This window comes from Panthera pardus, unplaced genomic scaffold (assembly GCF_024362965.1).
Source record: "Panthera pardus isolate Hobbes unplaced genomic scaffold, ASM2436296v1 HiC_scaffold_11, whole genome shotgun sequence".
NCBI lineage: Eukaryota > Metazoa > Chordata > Mammalia > Carnivora > Felidae > Panthera > Panthera pardus.
The window spans coordinates 41,537,398-41,555,745 of record NW_026526666.1 but is presented as its reverse complement, the minus strand read 5'-3'; the positions used below and the strand labels follow the sequence as shown (position 1 = coordinate 41,555,745).

At 38.3% G+C, this 18,348-nt stretch overlaps 1 protein-coding gene and 1 non-coding gene across 5 annotated transcripts in view; one reads left to right on the top strand and one right to left on the bottom strand.

The window, feature by feature from the left end:
- The window catches only part of GIPC2 (GIPC PDZ domain containing family member 2), a 445,972-nt gene that overhangs the window by 29,899 nt on the left and 397,725 nt on the right, over positions 1-18,348 (top strand). For all 4 annotated transcript variants that reach the window (XM_053893514.1, XM_019413908.2, XM_019413907.2 and 1 more), the window contains exon 3: positions 11,748-11,928. In XM_053893514.1, coding sequence (XP_053749489.1) covers positions 11,748-11,928 — 181 coding nt within the window. The remainder of the gene's footprint in view (positions 1-11,747; positions 11,929-18,348) is intronic.
- LOC128775963 (U6 spliceosomal RNA) lies at positions 3,568-3,671 on the bottom strand. The gene has a single exon (XR_008420941.1). It is a non-coding gene; the product is annotated as a U6 spliceosomal RNA (small nuclear RNA).

The following is an 18,348-nucleotide window of genomic DNA, read 5'->3' as shown; positions in this document are numbered from 1 at the left end:
TCCGAAACAGGCTCCAGGCTCTGAGCTGTCAGCACAGAGCCCGACGCGGGGCTCGAACTCACGGACCACGAGATCATGACCCGAGCCGAAGTCGGCCGCTCAACCGACTGAGCCACCCAGGCGCCCCAAGAATTTTTAACTATAGAATTTATTTAAATACAAATAGACCAATATAGAGCTGTAAAGGCAAGAGAAGGAAGTTTGAAATAGTATGAAAAACTAAGAACTGAGGTGTGGGGAAAAGAAAAGTAGACTTATCTCTTAAACAGTTCTATTAAGCAATTGTATAACAGACTTTTATTGAATGCTTATGTACTAGGCACTTGACATACATTTTCTCATTTAAGTCTCAACCATTCCATTGGTACTATGTTTCCTCTTGTTGAGGTATAACAAATTTTCAAAAAAATACTTATTTTGAGAGAGGGAGAACATACACCCACGTGAGCAGGGGAGGGGCAGAGAGAGAGGGAGCGAGAACATCCCAAGCAGGCTCTGCACGGTCAGTGGGGAACCCAACATGGGGCTCGAATTGATGAACTGTGAGATCATGACCTGAGCCAAACTCAAGAGTCAGACACTTAACAGACTGAGCCACCCAAGCACCCCAGGGTATAACAGATTTTTAATGTTCAGCTTATTGTACTCACACCTGTTAACCATCACCCAGATCAAGGGAAACTTCATTTCCACCACCCAGAAGTCTCCCTTGTACTGTTTCCCACGCAGTATGCTTCTCCCACAAAGGTAGCCACTACTCTGACCTCTATCACTACAGTTTTGCTTGTTCTTGAACCTTCTGTAAGTAGAATCCTATATTATGTACTCTGTCGTTTCTGGATTCTTCTGTTGAACATGGTGTCTGGGAGATTGACCTGTGGGTAGGTACTATTACCAACCTCTATTTTACAGATGTAGAAACAGGATAAGGGAGGTTAAGTAGCTTGCTTTAAAGTTATATAGCAGAAAAATTCAGTATTTGAATTTAAGAGCTCTGACTCCAGAGCTGGCATTCCCATCCACTTCACTAAGAATTAGTTACAAACTTCATGCAACAGAGTATGTTTCAGGTTTTTATTTTGTCCAAATCTTTTCTTTGCTGATGCACTGTCATTTAAAACAAGTCTTAGGTAAGCAACCTCCTTAACTGTAAATAGTACTTTATTTAACTCCCCACTTGATAGAATGGCTATTTTTAGCTCTGCTAAAAGATAGGACTGTGTTGAAGGTTGAGTGGGTGATCAAATGGAAAATCGTGAGTTGGGAAAGTCATGTGGGATTATCTGGGGGAAGCTCAGGACATGAGGCACATGCAGCAATGCCTTTCTAATGTCAGGAAGGGCTTAGAAGTTTTGCAAACATACGTGGATTTTTTAGATCTTAACCTCTGTTCAGAGTTTGTGTTCTTTTTTTCTTGAATGTCTCCTTGAACATGTGCCTGCGTCAGTACGAGTCACTAGCCCTGGGGAGGCAGAACATGATGGCAAGAAGAAAGTGGAGCATACAGCAAACTGCTGACGTAGAATTCAACTTAAAAGAGAAATGAATACGATTAATAGGACTTCTTACAAACTGGGGTGGGGGTAATTTCAAATTTACTGTAAGATTGTAAGAATACAGAAGACTTCCATAATACCCTTTACCCATTTCTCCAATTTTTACCACTTGTCACGTTTGCTTTTTTGGTCTAATACACACATGTGTATGTGTATATGTATACATATGTACAAATATAATTTTCAGAACCATTTGAAAAAGTGGAATGCATATATTCCCATTTAGCCTCTAGTATTTCAGAACGTAGTTATTAAGCACAGGGTTTTTTTTCCTGTATAGCTAGACAGTGCAATTGTGAAATTCAGAAAATCTAATATTGATAAAATAATTTTTAATGCCTATATTGCATTTCTGTCAGTTGCCTCATATCCTCCGTAGCATTTTTCTTTTCCTTTATAGGTGTAATCCAGGGTCATGAATTTTATTTAGTTGTCTTTTTAATGGTCTTTAGAATAATCCCTCAGCCTTTCATAGAATGAGAAACCTCAAAGAAGCCTGAATTGAGGGACAGTGTGAGAAACGGATTATGTATTTTTGGTAGGAAGATTAGATGTGTCCCTTTTGGTGTACCACATGGGAAGGTGCATTATGTTAGCTTGCTTATGACCTTTGTCACTTACCTAAGGTATAGTGTCTGCCAGTCTTCATTGCAATGTTATATTTTCCTTTGTAATTAATATTTGTGGGGAGAAACTTTATTTTAAAAATATCATTTTCCTACTTGCACCTTACAGATTGAACATCTGTTGATTGATTTTTGCCTGAATTGATTTTTATTATAATGGTTTCAAAATGGTGAATTTTAAAAAATTCCATCATTTCTTATATATTTAAAACATTCTGTTGAAAAAAAGTGGCATTTTTTTTTTTGTTTGTTTTTTGTTTTTATCAGCATGGATACATGATTTCTCACTTAATGGGTTATAGTCCACAACTGTTGCTTATGCTCAGATTTTCTGAGATTTGGTCTGCCGGAATCTTTCAGCTGGCTTGTGTATCCTTTGACATGTCTCTGATCATTTATTAAGCAGTTCTTCTTCTCTGGCACAACAAGATGTTCTAGGTTCATCTTTTGTCTTTTCCCAAGCCTGGAATCAACCATTTTTTCATGGGGCTCTGGTTTTGCTTTTGGTGAGGATGGGTATTTCAAAGTCAAGATCTGGATGCTAGTTAGACTCCTTCATGGTCACTGGAGTGTCCTTGTTTCTGGGTCTTTTCAGTGATGGGGTTAGAAAACCTATTTTAGAAGTAAATGGACTCAAAATTATGCCTCAAATTTTAATCCTGCCCCATAGGTTTTTTTTTTTCCCTTGCCTTCCCCCATTAAAAAAAAAAAAAAAATATATATATATATATATATACATATTTATATATATATTTTTTAAAGTTGATTATGAGAGAGAGCATGAGTGGGGAAGGGGGAGAGAGAATCCCAAGCAGGCTCTGCACTGTCAGTGTAGAGCCTGATGTGGGGTGCAAACCCACAAACCAGAAGATCATGATCTGAAACCAAGAGTTGATGTTCAACTGACTGAGTTGCCTGGGTGCCCCTATTAAAATACTTTTTAAAATAAAATATTTACTCATTTGCTTAGTCCTACAATATATGCAAAATAGTTTCAGGATTGCTATATCCATATTATGAAGAACCTATTAAGAGTTCAAGATTGGTATGCATGTACACACATGTACATACACAAAGTATTCTATTCAGGTTACTTGGAATGGGTTCTTTCCTGTCCCTTTCCCCATTAGGTGATGGTTATTCATTTGAAATACTATTGAATCCACTTCTCTTTGAATTGAGTTTTCTCCGCATCATGTTCTAATTTTTCTGAAAAAATAAAATATTAAAATGATTCAAAAGTATATTAAAAGACGTTCAGAGATCTGTCACTTTCTCCTGGCCCTCTATCCCATTACTCATTTCTCCCACTCCTTATAAGTAATCATTTTCATTAATTTCTGGCTCACCCTTTCAATGTTTATTTTTGCTAAGATAAGCAGGAGAAAAAAATGAAACATTCCAAGAGTTTGTATGTCATTCTTGTGCAGGGACTGTGTTAATCTTTTCTATATAGTTCCAATTTTAGTATATATGCTAAAGTGAGTACTTGATATCCTTTCAGTAGTGGCTAGAAGTCCAAGTAGGTTAGAGTAGGACAGTGTGGTATAGATTGACAAGGGTAAGGAAGAAGGATTCCATGATCAGGGAGTGGTGATATACAGGAGCATGGACTTTAGAACTACACATGCCTGCTTTCAGTCTTAGTCCAACCACTTATTTACTTGGACAAATGATCTTTGATAAGTCATTAAGCTTCTTTGATCCTTCTCTCAAAAGGGAATATTAACACCTATTTCACAGGATTGTTGCAGGTATAAAGGAATGATCTATAAAAATCTGATACTGCTATTAAGTTATCAATTAGGAGTACTAACAAATCATCACATAATTAGATGAGCAGAGAACTGTATTTAATAGTACTACGTAGCTCTACATTTACACGGACTAAGAAGTTCACAGAGGTAAATGCCTGCCTTGAGAAACCATTCTCAGCCTAACTTTACACTTCAAGGAACTAGAAAAAGAACTAAATGAAACCCCAAGTTAGTAGATGGAAGGAAATAACAAATATTAGAGCAGAAATAGAGACTAAAAAGACAATGAAACAAAGAGCTGGTTCTTTGAAAAATAATTGACAGACCTTTAGCTAGACTCACAAAAAAGGACTCAAAATCAAATGAGAGATGTTACAGTGGAGCCATAGAAATGTAGAGGATAGTAAGAGACTGCTATGAACTATCCTATCTAACAAATTGGACAACGTAAGAAATGAGTAAATTCCTAGAAACCTACAACCTACCAAGACTGACGAAATAAAAAATCTGAACAGATGGATTCAGTCTCCTTGCTAGTCATCAAAAACTTCCCAACAAAAGCCCAGGACCAGATGGCTCCACTGGTGGATTCTACCAAGCCTTCAAAGAGAATAATTAATCCCAGTCCTTTTTAAACTCTTCCAAAAATTAGAGTGAACTCCTCCAAACTCCTTTTATGAAGCCAGAATTACCCTGATAGAAAAACCAGACAAGAATGCCCCAAGAAAAAGGCCAGTATTCCTAATAACATAAATACAAAAATCCTTAATATTAGCAAATCAAATTCAATATGTTAAAGGGATCATACATCATGGTCAAGTGGTATTTATTTCAGGGGTGATTAAACACCCATAAATCAGTGTGATATACCACATTAACAAAAGGATATAAACATTTTTTATCTCAATGGTTGAAGAAAAAATATTTGAAAGAATTCAAATGGTAAAAAAAAAAAACAACAACAAAGTGGTATAGAGGGAACATACCTCAACATCATAAAGGTCCTGTAGGACAAGCTCACAGCTAACATCATCCTTAAAGGAAAAACTTTCAGTTTTTCTCCACAAAGATCAGGAACAAGGCAAGCATGCTCTCTCTTGCCACTTCTATTCAACACAATATTGGAAGTTCTAGCCAGAGCAGTTAGGCCAGTAAAAGAAATAAAAGGCATCCAAATTGGAGAGGAAAAAGTAAATGGTCACTGCTTGAAGATGATATAGAAAACCTTAAAGACTTTATCCAGAAAACTGTTAGAAGTACTACAGTAAAGTTGCAGGATACAAAATTAATACACAAAAATCTTGCACTTTTATATGTGAATAATCTATCAGAAGAATCCATTCCATTTATAATTGTATCAAAAAGAATAAAATACCTGTGAGCAAATTTAACCAAGGGGAAAGACCAATAATTGAAAACTATAGGATGTAAGAAAGATACAAATGAAAAGCTATTTCATGTTCATGCCTTGGAAGAATTAATGTTGTTAAATGCTAACCAAAGCAATATTACAGAGTCAGTGTGATCCCTGTCAAAATTCCAATGGCACTTTTCACAGAAATACAATAGTCCTAAAATTCATATGAACTGTAGAAGACCTGGAATAGCTGAAGCAAGGTTGAGAAAGAACAAAGCTGGAGGCATCACACTCCCTGATTTCAAACTATATTACAAAGCTCTGGTAATTTAAAAAGTGTGGTATTGGCATAGAAACACTGATCACTATGGCAGAATACAGAGCCCAGAAATAAACTTTTGTGTATATAGTCAATTTATAATAAAGGAGCCAAGAATCTACAGTGGAGAAGGGATTCTCTTCAATAAATGGTGCTGGGAAAATTGGATAGCCATCTGCAAAAGAATGAAATTGGATCATTATCTCACATCATACACAAAAATTAATTCAGGATGGGCTAAAGACTTGAATTAAAACATGAAACCGCAGAATTCCTACAAGAAAACGTGGGGAGTAAGCTCTTTGACATAGGTTTTTGGTGATGATTTTTGAATCTGAAAACAAGCAAAAGCAAACAAGTTGGACTATATCAAACTAAAAAAAGTCTAATAAAAAATGGGCAAAAAAGCTGAATAGACATTTTTCCAAAGAAGACCTAGATGACTACCAGATACATGAAAAGATTTTTTTTTTTTGAAGTTTGTTTTGGGAGACTGCACGCATGAGTGGGGGAGGGACAAACAGGTAGGGGAGGGAGAATCCCAAGCCAACTCTGCACTGCCAGCATGGAGCCTGGAGGGGTGCTTGAACCCACGAACTGCAAGATCATGAACTGAAACCAAGAGTTGGACGCTTAACCGACTGAGCCACCCAGGTGCCCCCATGAAAAGATGTTCTAGGTTATTAATCATCAGGGAAATGCAAGTCAAAACCACAATGAGCTACCACCTCCACCTGTTAGAATGGCTATTACCAAAAAGACTAAAAATAACAAATGTTGATGAGGATGGGACGTTAAGGGAACCTTTGTAATACTGTTGATAGGAATGTAGCATGCAGTCACTATAGAAAACAATATGGAGTTTTCTTTAAAAAATTAAAAAACTACCATACAATTCAGCAATTCCACTTCTGGTATTTATCTGAAGAAAATGAAAACACTAATTTGGAAAGATAAATACACCATGCCTTTGTGTATGGTGTTCATTGCAGCTTTACAGTAGTCAAGATACAGAAGCAACCTAAGTGTCCATCAGTTGATAAATGGATAAAGATGTATGTATATATACACACAATGGAGCATTAGTATTAGCTGTATAAAAGAATTAAATCTTCCCAGTTTTGGCGGTATAGATGGACCTCAAGGGCATTATGGTAAGTGAAATGTCAGACCTATACTGTAGGATCTATGTTGAATCTAAAACATTTATGTGATTTCTTAAATTTGAATTAAAGTATGGTGTGGTTTTCACAGGTAAAACTTCTTGGGTAAAAGACAACAGACTTAAATATTTGTGATTTTAGCATCCAAGCCTAGATTTCCCAGAACCAGAGCATATAAATAACCTTATCAGAAAATTCAGAGTATACTTAAAACTAGAAATTCCCAGAATGGTTTAGGACTGGTTGGCAAACACTTACACAGAGGGACAGATGCTAAATATTCTAGGCTTTGTCATAATTTAGGGTCATGCAGTCTGTGGGTGCAACGTCTGTTTGAAGCCCAGTTCTTTTTGTTGTGTTCTTTTCATCAGTAATCATTGTACCTTGGTATCCTCATTTGTTAATGGAATGAGGCTTGTTGTGAGGACTAAGTGAAATAACTGTTTATAATTAAGAATGTTACATTATCATGAGCATAGTCTGAGGACAGTGTTAGGATCAGCAGCACAGATCTCAAACTTGCTGACCATGGCAGCAGGGCGTGCAGCTCAAACAACCTTGAATGTGATACCTAAGATTTTGAGGAGGGTGGGATGCTGCCCTAGAGTTCTGGTGTCTGTGATTAGCAGGTTTTATAAGTATATGCGATGAAATAACGGAGAATAATAATTCTCTGAGGTGGCTAGGATCCTCTGAGTTTAATAATGCTGTAAATCCTATCTTTTAAAAATTTGTCTTCTCTGCTTTTTTGCAGTATCAAGATGAGATAAAACCAGGTTAGACAAAGTTTTAAGTGTTACAGAGGATATTAAGTGACTCACTAAATATAAGCATGGCATTAACATCTTTTTTCCATCCTTTGTGTTCGAGTAGCATTTTTAGCAAGATTATTAATCTCTGTCATGTTATAATATGATTATCAAAGCATATATTCCAGAAACTTGTCTCAATTACTACCTCATTCTTTATTTTATGAACTTAAGAGGCTAAAGCTTAGGTAACCCACAACGTCTATAATCTGTGTCTTCCACTTCTGTATTCACCTTATGGTGTTCAGGTTTCTTACACTGATTTTCCTGTCTCTTCATCCCAGATCCTTATCTGCTACTTCTGATTATTTACCTGTGCTTTGATGTTTTTCTTGCCCACCTGGATTCTCGCCTTGCTACTTGGACTTCTGGTAACTGCCTTTCCTCCTTCTGTCTAGACACTCTTCTAGTGACTTCTGTGACTACTCCTAGGCCCAAGACAGTGTAGATTTTTGTTCCTCTGACCTTTAATTTATTAGTAAGATTTATACATGTCTGTAAAGTTTTTCATTTAATTAATTTTATATACTACGTATTAATAAAACTGTGACAAGTCTTAACATGTGATAGGACACTGAAATTTGTGTGTTGTTCAAAGGAAAAAAAATAGGTTCAGAAGGTATGAAGAGATAGATGAGAGTAAAATTTAAGAAGGCAATATTTATGTATAGATTTTCACACTCTAATGGCTTAAGAATGGGTAGATAACAGGATATTTAATAGTTTTTTTTGTTTCTTTAGACTCTAGTCTTCTTAAAAATCTTGTTCATTTTTCTGTGACCTTTTAGAAATTCCAGTTGTACTTAGTGGTTGCTGTGGTTACTCTTAATTCTGTTAACTTGTAATGTTAATATGGACCCCTAATAAAACAGTGTCAGATTATAAATTTCTCATTTATTTTATAATTGACTATTCGTAATGATAATGAGCTCTGAATTGGTATTATTTCACTTGCATAAAGCATATTAATAGTTACTATTATAATGAACATAGCATTGTTCTTAAAATTTGGGGGTGAAATAGAAGCCTATTGTGAATTTTGGTATATAGTAATAAAACTTAAAAATGCCCAAACTTCCCAGGTTACCCTTTTACAATTTTCTTTTTTCTAATGATAATTATAGAGATGCTGGGGTACATGAGTTTTGCTCTTAACTCTTAGATGCAGTGATCATACTGTGGATTCAGAAGAAGTTATTACTCCACTTGGTAAGAGTAGGGAATGCATATGATTTTTTTTTTAAATATGAAATTTATTGCCAAATTGGTTTCCATACAACACCCAGTGCTCATCCCAACAGGTGCCCTCCTCAATGCCCATCCCCCCATCAACCCTCCCTCCCACCCCCCCATCAACCCTCAGTTTATTTTCAGTCTTTGAGTCTCTTATGGTTTGCCTCCCTCCCTAACTTTTTTTCCCCCTCCCCCTCCCCCATGGTCTTCTGTCAAGTTTCTCAGGATCCACATAAGAGTGAAAACATATGGTATCTGTCTTTCTCTGTATGACTTATTTCACTTAGCATAACAGTCTCCAGTTCCATCCATGTTGCTACAAAAGGCCATATTTCATTCTTTCTCCTTGCCAAGTAGTATCCCATTGTATGTATAAACCACATCTTCTTTATCCATTCATCAGTGGATGGACATTTAGGCTCTTTCCATAATTTGGCTATTGTTGAAAGTGCTGCTATAAACATTGGGGTACAAGTGCCCCTATGCATCAGCACTCCTGTATCCCTTGGGTAAATTCCTAGCAGTGCTACTGCTGGGTCATAGGGTAGATCTATTTTTAATTTTTTGAGGAACCTCCACACTGTTTTCCGGTGTGGCTGTACCAGTTTGTATTCCCACCAACGGTGCAAGAGGGTTCCTGTTTCTCCACATCCTCTCCAGCATCTATAGTCTCCTGACTTGTTCATTTTGGCCACTCTGACTGGTGTGAGGTGATATCTGAGTGTGGTTTTGATTTGTATTTCCCTGATGAGGAGTGACATGAGCATCTTTCCATGTGCCTGTTGGCCATCCGGATGTCTTCTTTAGAGAAGTGTCTATTCATGTTTTCTGCCCATTTCTTCACTGGATTATTTGTTTTTCGGGTGTGGAGTTTGGGGAGTTCTTTATAGATTTTGGATACTAGCCCTTTGTCCGATATGTCATTTGCAAATATCTTTTCCCATTCCGTTGGTTGCCTTTTACTTTTGTTGATTGTTTCCTTTGCAGTGCAAAGATAAAAAGCTTCATGAGGTCCCAATAGTTCATTTTTGCTTTTAATTCCCTTGCGTTTGGAGATGTGTCAAGTAAGAAATCGCTGAGGCTGAGGTCAGAGAGGTTTTTTCCTGCTTTCTTCTCTAGGATTTTGATGGTTTCGTGTCTCACATTCAGGTCCTTCATCCATTTTGAGTTTATTTTTGTGAATGGTGTAAGAAAGTGGTCTAGTTTCATTCTTCTGCATGTTGCTGTCCAGTTCTCCCAGCACTATTTGTTAGAGACTGTCTTTTTTCCATTGGATATTCTTTCTTGCTTTGTCAAAGATTAGTTAGCCATACTTTTGTGGGTCCAATTCTGGAGTCTCTATTCCATTGGTCTATGTGTCTGTTCTTGTGCCAATACCAAGCTGTGTTGATGATCACAGCTTTGTAGTAGAGGCTAAAGTCTGGGATTGTGATGCCTCCTGCTTTGGTCTTCTTCTTCAATATTACTTTGGCTATTTAGGGTCTTTTGTGGTTCCATACAAATTTTAGGGTTGCTTGCTCTAGCTTCGGGAAGATTGCTGGTGCAATTTTGATTGGGATTGCGTTGAATGTGTAGATGGCTTTGGGTAGTATTGACATTTTAACAATATTATTTCAATCTATGAGCACAGAATTTTTCCATTTCTTTGTATCTTCTTCAATTTCCTTCATAAGCTTTCTATAGTTTTCAGCATACAGATCTTTTACATCTTTGGTTAGGTTTATTCCTAGGTATTTTATGATTCTTGGTGCAATTGTGAATGGGATCAGTTTGTTTGTCTTTTGGTTGCTTCATTATTAGTGTATAAGAATGCAACTGGTTTCTGTACGTTAATTTTGTATCCTGTGACTTTGCTGAATTAATGTGTCAGTTCTAGCAGACTTTTGGTGGAGTCTATCAGGTTTTCCATGTAGAGTATCATGGCATCTGCAAAAAGTGAAAGCTTGACTTCATATTTGCCAATTTTGATGCCTTTGATTTCCTTTTGTTGTCTGATTGCTGTTGCTAGCACTTCCAACACTATGCTAAACAACAGTGGTGAGAGTGGACATCCCTGTAGTGTTCCTGATCTCGGGGAAAGCTCTCAGTTTTTCCCCATTGAGGATGATATTAGCTGTGGGCTTTTCATAAATGGCTTTTATGATGTTTAAGTATTTTCCTTCTATCTCGACTTTCTCAAGGGTTTTTATTAAGAAAGGATGCTGAATTTTGTCAAATGCTTTTTCTGCATCGATTGACAGGACCATATGGTTCTTATCTTTTCTTTTATTAATGTGATGTATCACATTGATTTGTGAATGTTGAACCAGACCTGCAGCCCAGGAATGAATCCCACTTGATCATGGTGAATAATTCTTTTTATATGCTGTTGAATTCGATTTGCTAGTATCTTGTTGAGAATTTTTACATCCATATTCATCAGGGATACTGGCCTATAGTTCTCTTTTTTTGCTGGGTGTCTGGTTTGGGAATCAAAGTAATGCTGGCTTCATAGAATGAGTCTGGAAGTTTTCCTTCCCTTCCTATTTTTTGCAACAGATCTTTCCAAGCTTCAATTTTTCAGTCTATGGTCTGAGGCTCTGCTAAAGGTTGTTGAAATTAAATGAGATGGCAAATGTAAAGTGCTTAGTTTAGAGCTCAGCATATGTAACAACACTTACTATAGAAGCAGGAGAGTAACACCTTAATGATTCTTAGGGGAGTAACCCAGAGGATTTGAGGAGAAGTTTCTTGGAGGAGGTATGATGACTGATGGAGCAGAATTCTGAATGAGGTATGGTGGTTGTCCTTTGTTGCCTGGTCTTTATCTTTAACTGAGCATTAAGCTGCATTGTGAATATGTCAATACGTATAATGTCTCAGGGGCATAAAAAGCAATGTTATACAGTTCCATTTTGTATTAAGTGTTATCCTTAATTTTCTTTCAGAGAATTAAAGATGGTAGCCTAATTGACTCCATTAAAACCATCTGTGTGGGGGATCATATTGAATCCATAAATGGAGAAGATATCATTGGGTGGCGTCACTATGATGTTGCTAAAAAGTTAAAGGAATTAAAAAAAGATGAACCCTTTACCTTGAAGTTAATAGAACCTAAGAAGGCATTTGGTAAGTTTGGGTGTGTGTATGTGTGTGAAGTGTTCCCTTCCCTGGCTTGTCTTTCTAAGGGTAGTGAGCACTGAGATGTGGTGCCATGTGATTTAGTATATCCATTAAGGATATAGAGAATGAGAGCACTACTTATAAGGGAAGCAACTATTCAAGGAGAAAGAATTGCCTAAAAGGACATTTTCTGAAAGACCTTTGGAGTTACAAAGTCTGATGTCGAGTGACTTTGTGGCTGTTCCAGACTGTAAGAACGGCACATTGTAATACATTCATCTTGCTGAGGAGTAAAATTTTTGACTGGGCTCTCTAAGCCATAACTATTGTCCGTGGACCTTAACAGCAAAAACTTTTAGTTACACACAGAATTGGTATTTAAAATAGTTATCTAGTCTATTTTAAAGACTTCCTTCAATACTTTTTCACCATTAGCATTTTGAATTTGGCAGCATGGGATGGTATGAAATTACTTCCACTTTGGTGTGACATCTGTACTTGCTTGGTTTTAGCCATGGCAGCTGTGTTCCAACTGTTCAAACCCCTAGGGCTATCTCATCTACAGGAAAATGTGCCAGCTTCTCCTGACTATCCAGCACTATTTTAATAAGCCAAATGACGGCCTCTGGTGTTCATCAGTGTTGAAATATCTTTAGCAGAATCATTCTAGGCTGCCCTTACTCATCCATGACCCCACCCAACTTCTGTTTTTCCCTTTGCTCACAGAACATAAATATTCCTTATAGTTTGCTTCTAATGGATATTTTCTCAGGGCAGTAAATAAAAATGATGGGAGAATGCAGTGGGTCTGGGGAATTACATTTCCCCTCCCTTAACAAGTAAGCGACAGATACTATCCATATGGAAGTGGAAATTCTTCTCTGCTTCCTAGCGATTCTGTGCCATTTAATAGAAATACAGTGTAGGTTATATTACTTGTGGGAGCGGGGTTACATAGATGTAAGAAAAGAATGTCTTGCACTGAGCAATGTACAGAATTAGTGAACCACTATATTGTATACCTGAAACTAATATAACACTGTATGTTAACTATACTGGAATTAAAATAACTTAAACAAACAAACATTGGGGGTGGGGGGAAAGAATCCCTTATTCCAGTGCTGCTCCTGGAAGGACCATCCTAGGAGACCATGCTATCGATACTGTGATTCTGTGTGGTGTGCAACCAAGCTTCTGAGTACACTTGTCACAGAGGAAGGCGGGCACACTCAGGTTTCTGTCCACCTCCTTGTGAACTGGCTTTGTTTGCTACCCAGTTCCCCAGATCATAACCTATAAACTGATTGGATATAAGCAGTTTGATTTTAGACTTTTCATAAATCTGTTCTTCTCTTAGTACAACTCAAGGAATATAATTTTTTCCTACATTTGTCTCTAGCACATAATCTGTTTTTCAGAATTAATCTCTATTTTTACCTATTGTCTGCATTGAAATCTTGTGGTCCCTGTATCTTTGTAGAAAGTTGCTGATATACATTAACTTGGATGCTTGGTTGATATTAGTCTTGGATGTTACAGAGGTCATTGTATTTAGCTATTATTGCTCCATGATTAGATTTTTTCCCTTTCAATACCAGAGACACATGTATAGATGGATAAACCCCCACACTGCCTTATGTGCTAGCTACTATTGAACCTGCTCTCTATTGCTCCTATGAATTCCGTGTACACATTTGAGGACACTGGGTAGTATTTTCCTAGTGGGGGTATATCATTTCTGTATCCCAAATTCTGGTGGTGCTGTGGTTAGGACATGTGGTTAGGACATGTAGAAATTGATTTTGGAGTAATGATAGGTTTTATTTTCCAAAGTTACTGTGGCAGCTTAACTCTACTTAAATCTGCTGATCAATATGCATTATCTCCTCTGGGTTGGTACTTGACTTTGGGCCATAGCCTGGGGGTTTTTCTCTGAGAAATAGGCCTTGCTACTCTGTCCTTCAGCCTTTAATTTTGCTGCTTTTGCCTCTGCGATAAAGGCAGTAGTAGTTGTTTCTTTTCTTTGACTTCATCCCAGTGCTTGGTGCTTTTCCCAGAAGGGAGTATACATCAAGAGGTACTTAGGGGATCTAGCTTCCCCCAGTTCTCTTGGTTCTGATCTTATTTTTTGCTGTTTCCTTCTATCCTGGATCTTATAGCATTGTCATTGATGGATTGATTCAGATTCATTGTCCTTCATGATTATCTGACTTTGTTGTCTTGGATTCCCACAGAAGAAAAGGCCACTGTAGGTGAGGCAGAACGTTCTCATCTCTGTGATCAGATAGGCTGCCTAGGCTGAAGTGAAGTCATTTCTAGGATTATACTGAAAGCTGTCGAAATAGCCATACACTCTAGTATTTTGATGTTTGCCTACCAACTTCCCTAAAGATTTAGCCTGGGGAGGCATGTGGACTGGGTTCCAGAATGCAAGGAGGAAGAGTGCAGTTGGCTGCTTTGCAATGGTGTAATAAAGATGATGAATGCAGCTTTCAGACATGGATGGGGGAATCCTTACAGCCTGCTCCCATTTTCATAGGTCCACCACATCCCACTTCTGGGGCCATTATATGTGCCAAGATTCTTTGAGAGCTACAGAATAAACACTTCCTAGTTTATTGAAAACCCATTTTGTTTGTTTTTTTTAGAAGACTATCAGGTCTCAGAAACAGACTGTGTCAGTCAAGCCTTGGGAAGGTCGGGAGCTAAGGCCATTTCAGGGATGTTTGAACCAGGCACCTTTCATGGCACTGAATTAACTCCCTTTAGGTATTTCCTATCTTCATGTTTCTCCACTGAGGATTCAGATTCCTCAGAGAGGGAGGGACACTGATTAAGTCATGTTCCATCTTGATAGTGAGGAAGGCAGTCTTACATGATCAGTAGGCCCACCAAAATCATGCAGGACAGGAGGGAGAGGTTTCCTTTTGGGTAGGAAAAAGTAGCAGATGTTCATTTTGCCATTTCTCCTAAGTTATTACCTTGTTTAGTGGAGTGTGTTGGTTTTCTCTTGACTTTGAATCTGACCGTGCCCATGCATGATACTATGAGGCTGGGTGTGTAGAATGGATATGGAGGGGGGTGCCTGGGTGGCTCAGTCTGTAAAGCATTTGACTCTTGATCTCAGCTCAGATCTCAATCTCAGGGTCGTGAATTCAGGCCCTGTGTTGGCTCCAGGCTGGGCGTGAAGCCTACTTAAAAAAAAGAATGGATGTGGAGGGAGGCAGGATATTGTCAATTGGCTTTGCATGTCTGGTCTTAAGGATTTTTTTTTTTTTTTTAATTTTAAGTAATCTTTACACCCAGCATGAGGCTTGCTCAAATTTAACACCCTGAGATCAGGAGTCTCATGCTCTACCAACTGAGCCAGACAGGCACCCTGCATCAAGCTTTCTTTTAGGGAAAGGGTGAAAGCGACATTCTTAGTGCTGGTCACCAGATTTGGAAAGGACAACAATCCAGATTTGGACTATACTTCTGAGAAGATCTTTCATTTATTGTCTCCCACAGATAACTTAAGAATCTGCTGTGTTCTGGGAACTCCATTAGGCACAGTGGATACTAAGAAAGAAGGCTATAGTTCTTACCTTTTGAGGAGTTCACAGTTTAGCAGGAGGCTGTTATTCAGTGAATTTTGCCCCCTAAAATTCATGTGTTGAAATCCTAATCTCCACTACCTCAAAATGTAACTGTATTTTGAGATAAGGTCTTTAAGGAGGTAATTAAATTAAAATGAGATCATTTAGGGTGAGCCCTGATCCAATATGACTGGTATAAGAAGAGGAAATTTGGACATAAATACACATAGTGAGAGAATGCCATGTGACCATGAAGATCTCTACAAGTCAAGAAGAGTGGTCTTAGAAGAAAGCAACCTTGGTGTTGGCTTGATCTCGGACTTTTCTAGAACTGAGAAAATGATTTCTTATGTTTAAGATAGGTGGTCTTTTGTACTTGCCCTAGGAAACTAACACAGAAGCCAATAGGCTTAAAAAAAAAATCACCGTGCAAATTCTTTGACTATAGCAGTATGGGCTCCCTAGTAATCTAGAAGGTACAGGTGGGGTATCTTAGCTGTCCTTTGGCCTTGGGTATATGGCAAGAACATCCTGATGTTTTCATTCAATAGATGTTTGATCAGTTAGTACATGTTGGTCTTAGGATATTAATCGCTGATATAGTTTCTTGAGAGTCCACTGTATTCCATCATGATATTACCTGCTTGGTCTGTCTGTGAATAAGATCTAATTCTTACCTTTAAGAAGCTCAGATCTAGTGGGAAGAGATGGATATGAAAAGAAAGAAATCCAATAGAGTGTTAGAGGTGCTAACATGTATTGGAGGCATAAAAGTGGGAGACATCAGGTCTACCTAAGAGTTGAGGAAAAGCTTTCTGGAGAAAGGATTTGAGCTGAATCTTAAAAGAGGTGTGCTCAGTAAACAAATTAGGAAAGGTTGTCCCAGGGAGTGAGAATACAATAAGGGTGCAGAGGCATGGGGCAGTATCCTATGTTTGGGAATAAGCATGTAAGTCAGTGTGATTCCAATAGAGGTTATAGGTGGTTGTGTGGCAAGAGACAAAGCTCAAGGGTCAGTAGAGACCAAATGATTAATCAAGACCCTTATATGTGAAGATAAAGAGTGGGCAATGAAGGGGCTTAAGCAGGAGAGTGACATGATGAGACTTGGCTTTTAGACAGTTTGGAGACTGTGTCAAAGCGGGGGGTGGTTTATGAGATAGTGGTCAACGAAATCCATGAAGATTCTATTGTGTAGGTTGCAGAGAGAGAAGGCGAAATCCTGAATTAAGGTAGTACCGGTAGGTATGGAGATGAGAAATGGTTCCGAGGAATAGACAGTGGTGTGCTGGAGCCATTTGTGCACATCTCTCCCAAACTCCACATTTAGTGACATCATTTACATCACAGACATAGAAAAGTGCTGCAAATCAGGACTTTTTTTTTTTTTTTTTTTTTTTTTTTTTTTTTTTAAGCTTGGAGAGCTGATGGTTAAACATTTATCTGTGTACTAGTGAATATTAAGAAGGTAGAATTGGCAACTCATTGTAGAGGTAAAAGATATTGCAAATGATGACCCACAGATGTGGCTTGGGTGAGGGATTGTAGTGCCATTCTTTAAGATGAGGAAAACTGGAAGAGAAACAGATTTGGGTGAGAAGATAGGGAAGAGAGACTGTACTTACAGTATAATTTTGGGCCTGAGGAATTTGAAACTTGTGGGAAAATTTAGTTGGCAATGTGTAAGAGGTAGACAGGTGTTGAGAACTGGAGCCTCGGGGATGGGATTTAGGAGTAATTTCAAGCTGTGGAAATCCCATCACTCAGAGTAGTAAGAGAAAAAGATCAAACCTAGAGCTGTGGGGGAAGCCCAGCCTTTCCGGAGTAGAGAGAGGAGGGGCCAGCACAGTGAGGAATGGCCAGACTTGGAGGAGACAGCTTTTGGATGCCCTTTCCCTAAGCACTCAAGAGCCCAGTACTTGTCCCAAGAGCAGATGCTCCACTGCAGCTTTTCCTGAGTTGGCGGTGGGGCTCTGAGGGGGAGCTAAAGGCTATTTTAAGACACACCCTCAGATTCTCCTGTGTTGATCAGAGTTTAAATCACTGTTCATCCAGTGGATCTCAACCAGTATGTTTAAAACACCAAGTAGGGGCACCTGGGTGGCTCAGTCTGTTAAGCGTCTGACTTCGACTCAGGTCATGATCTCAGGGTTTGTGAGTTTGAGTCCTGAATTGGGTTCTCTGCTGTTAGAGTAGAGCCTGCTTTGGATTCTCTGTCCTCTTCCATTTGCCACTCCCCTGCTCATTTTCTATCTTGGTCTGTCTCTTTCAAAAATAAACATTACAAAAAAAACCCAAAACACAAAGTAGAATAGAATCGGAAACTTCATAGTCCTTTGTGCCTAGTAAGGGTAGGTTACACTGTACGTGTCAGTTACGTTTTGTATATTTGTGTTTCAATTATGTATATATTTGTAATTGTGTTATGTGTATTTGTCACTGTGGGTCATAGCAAAAAAGTGATAAAAATGGAAGCCACTGGTTTAAATGATTCCCTTGTTAAAAATTTGTAGCTTGAGAAATCTTTCCCATACCTAACATGGTTTCTCCTGGTCAGCTGCTTTCTGATCCAAATTTTTCTCCTTCTAGCCATGAGTGGATGGCAGCCTTCCCAGTCCTTATCAAGTATCGGGTGGAATGTCTCTAGTGATATTTTTTTTAGGGCATGGCTCACTTCCTTTCCCTTTTTGCCAATGAAAAGGAACATGTCTCCACAATGAGCTCAACACTGCAGGGTTTGCCCTGTAAACCTAGACTTTCCCAAGGCTGTGAAAACCCACTCTTCCATTTAGCTGGCTCTAAGACTAGACTAGTTCAACTGGTTTGTTTCCTGTGCGGCCTTTTAGCT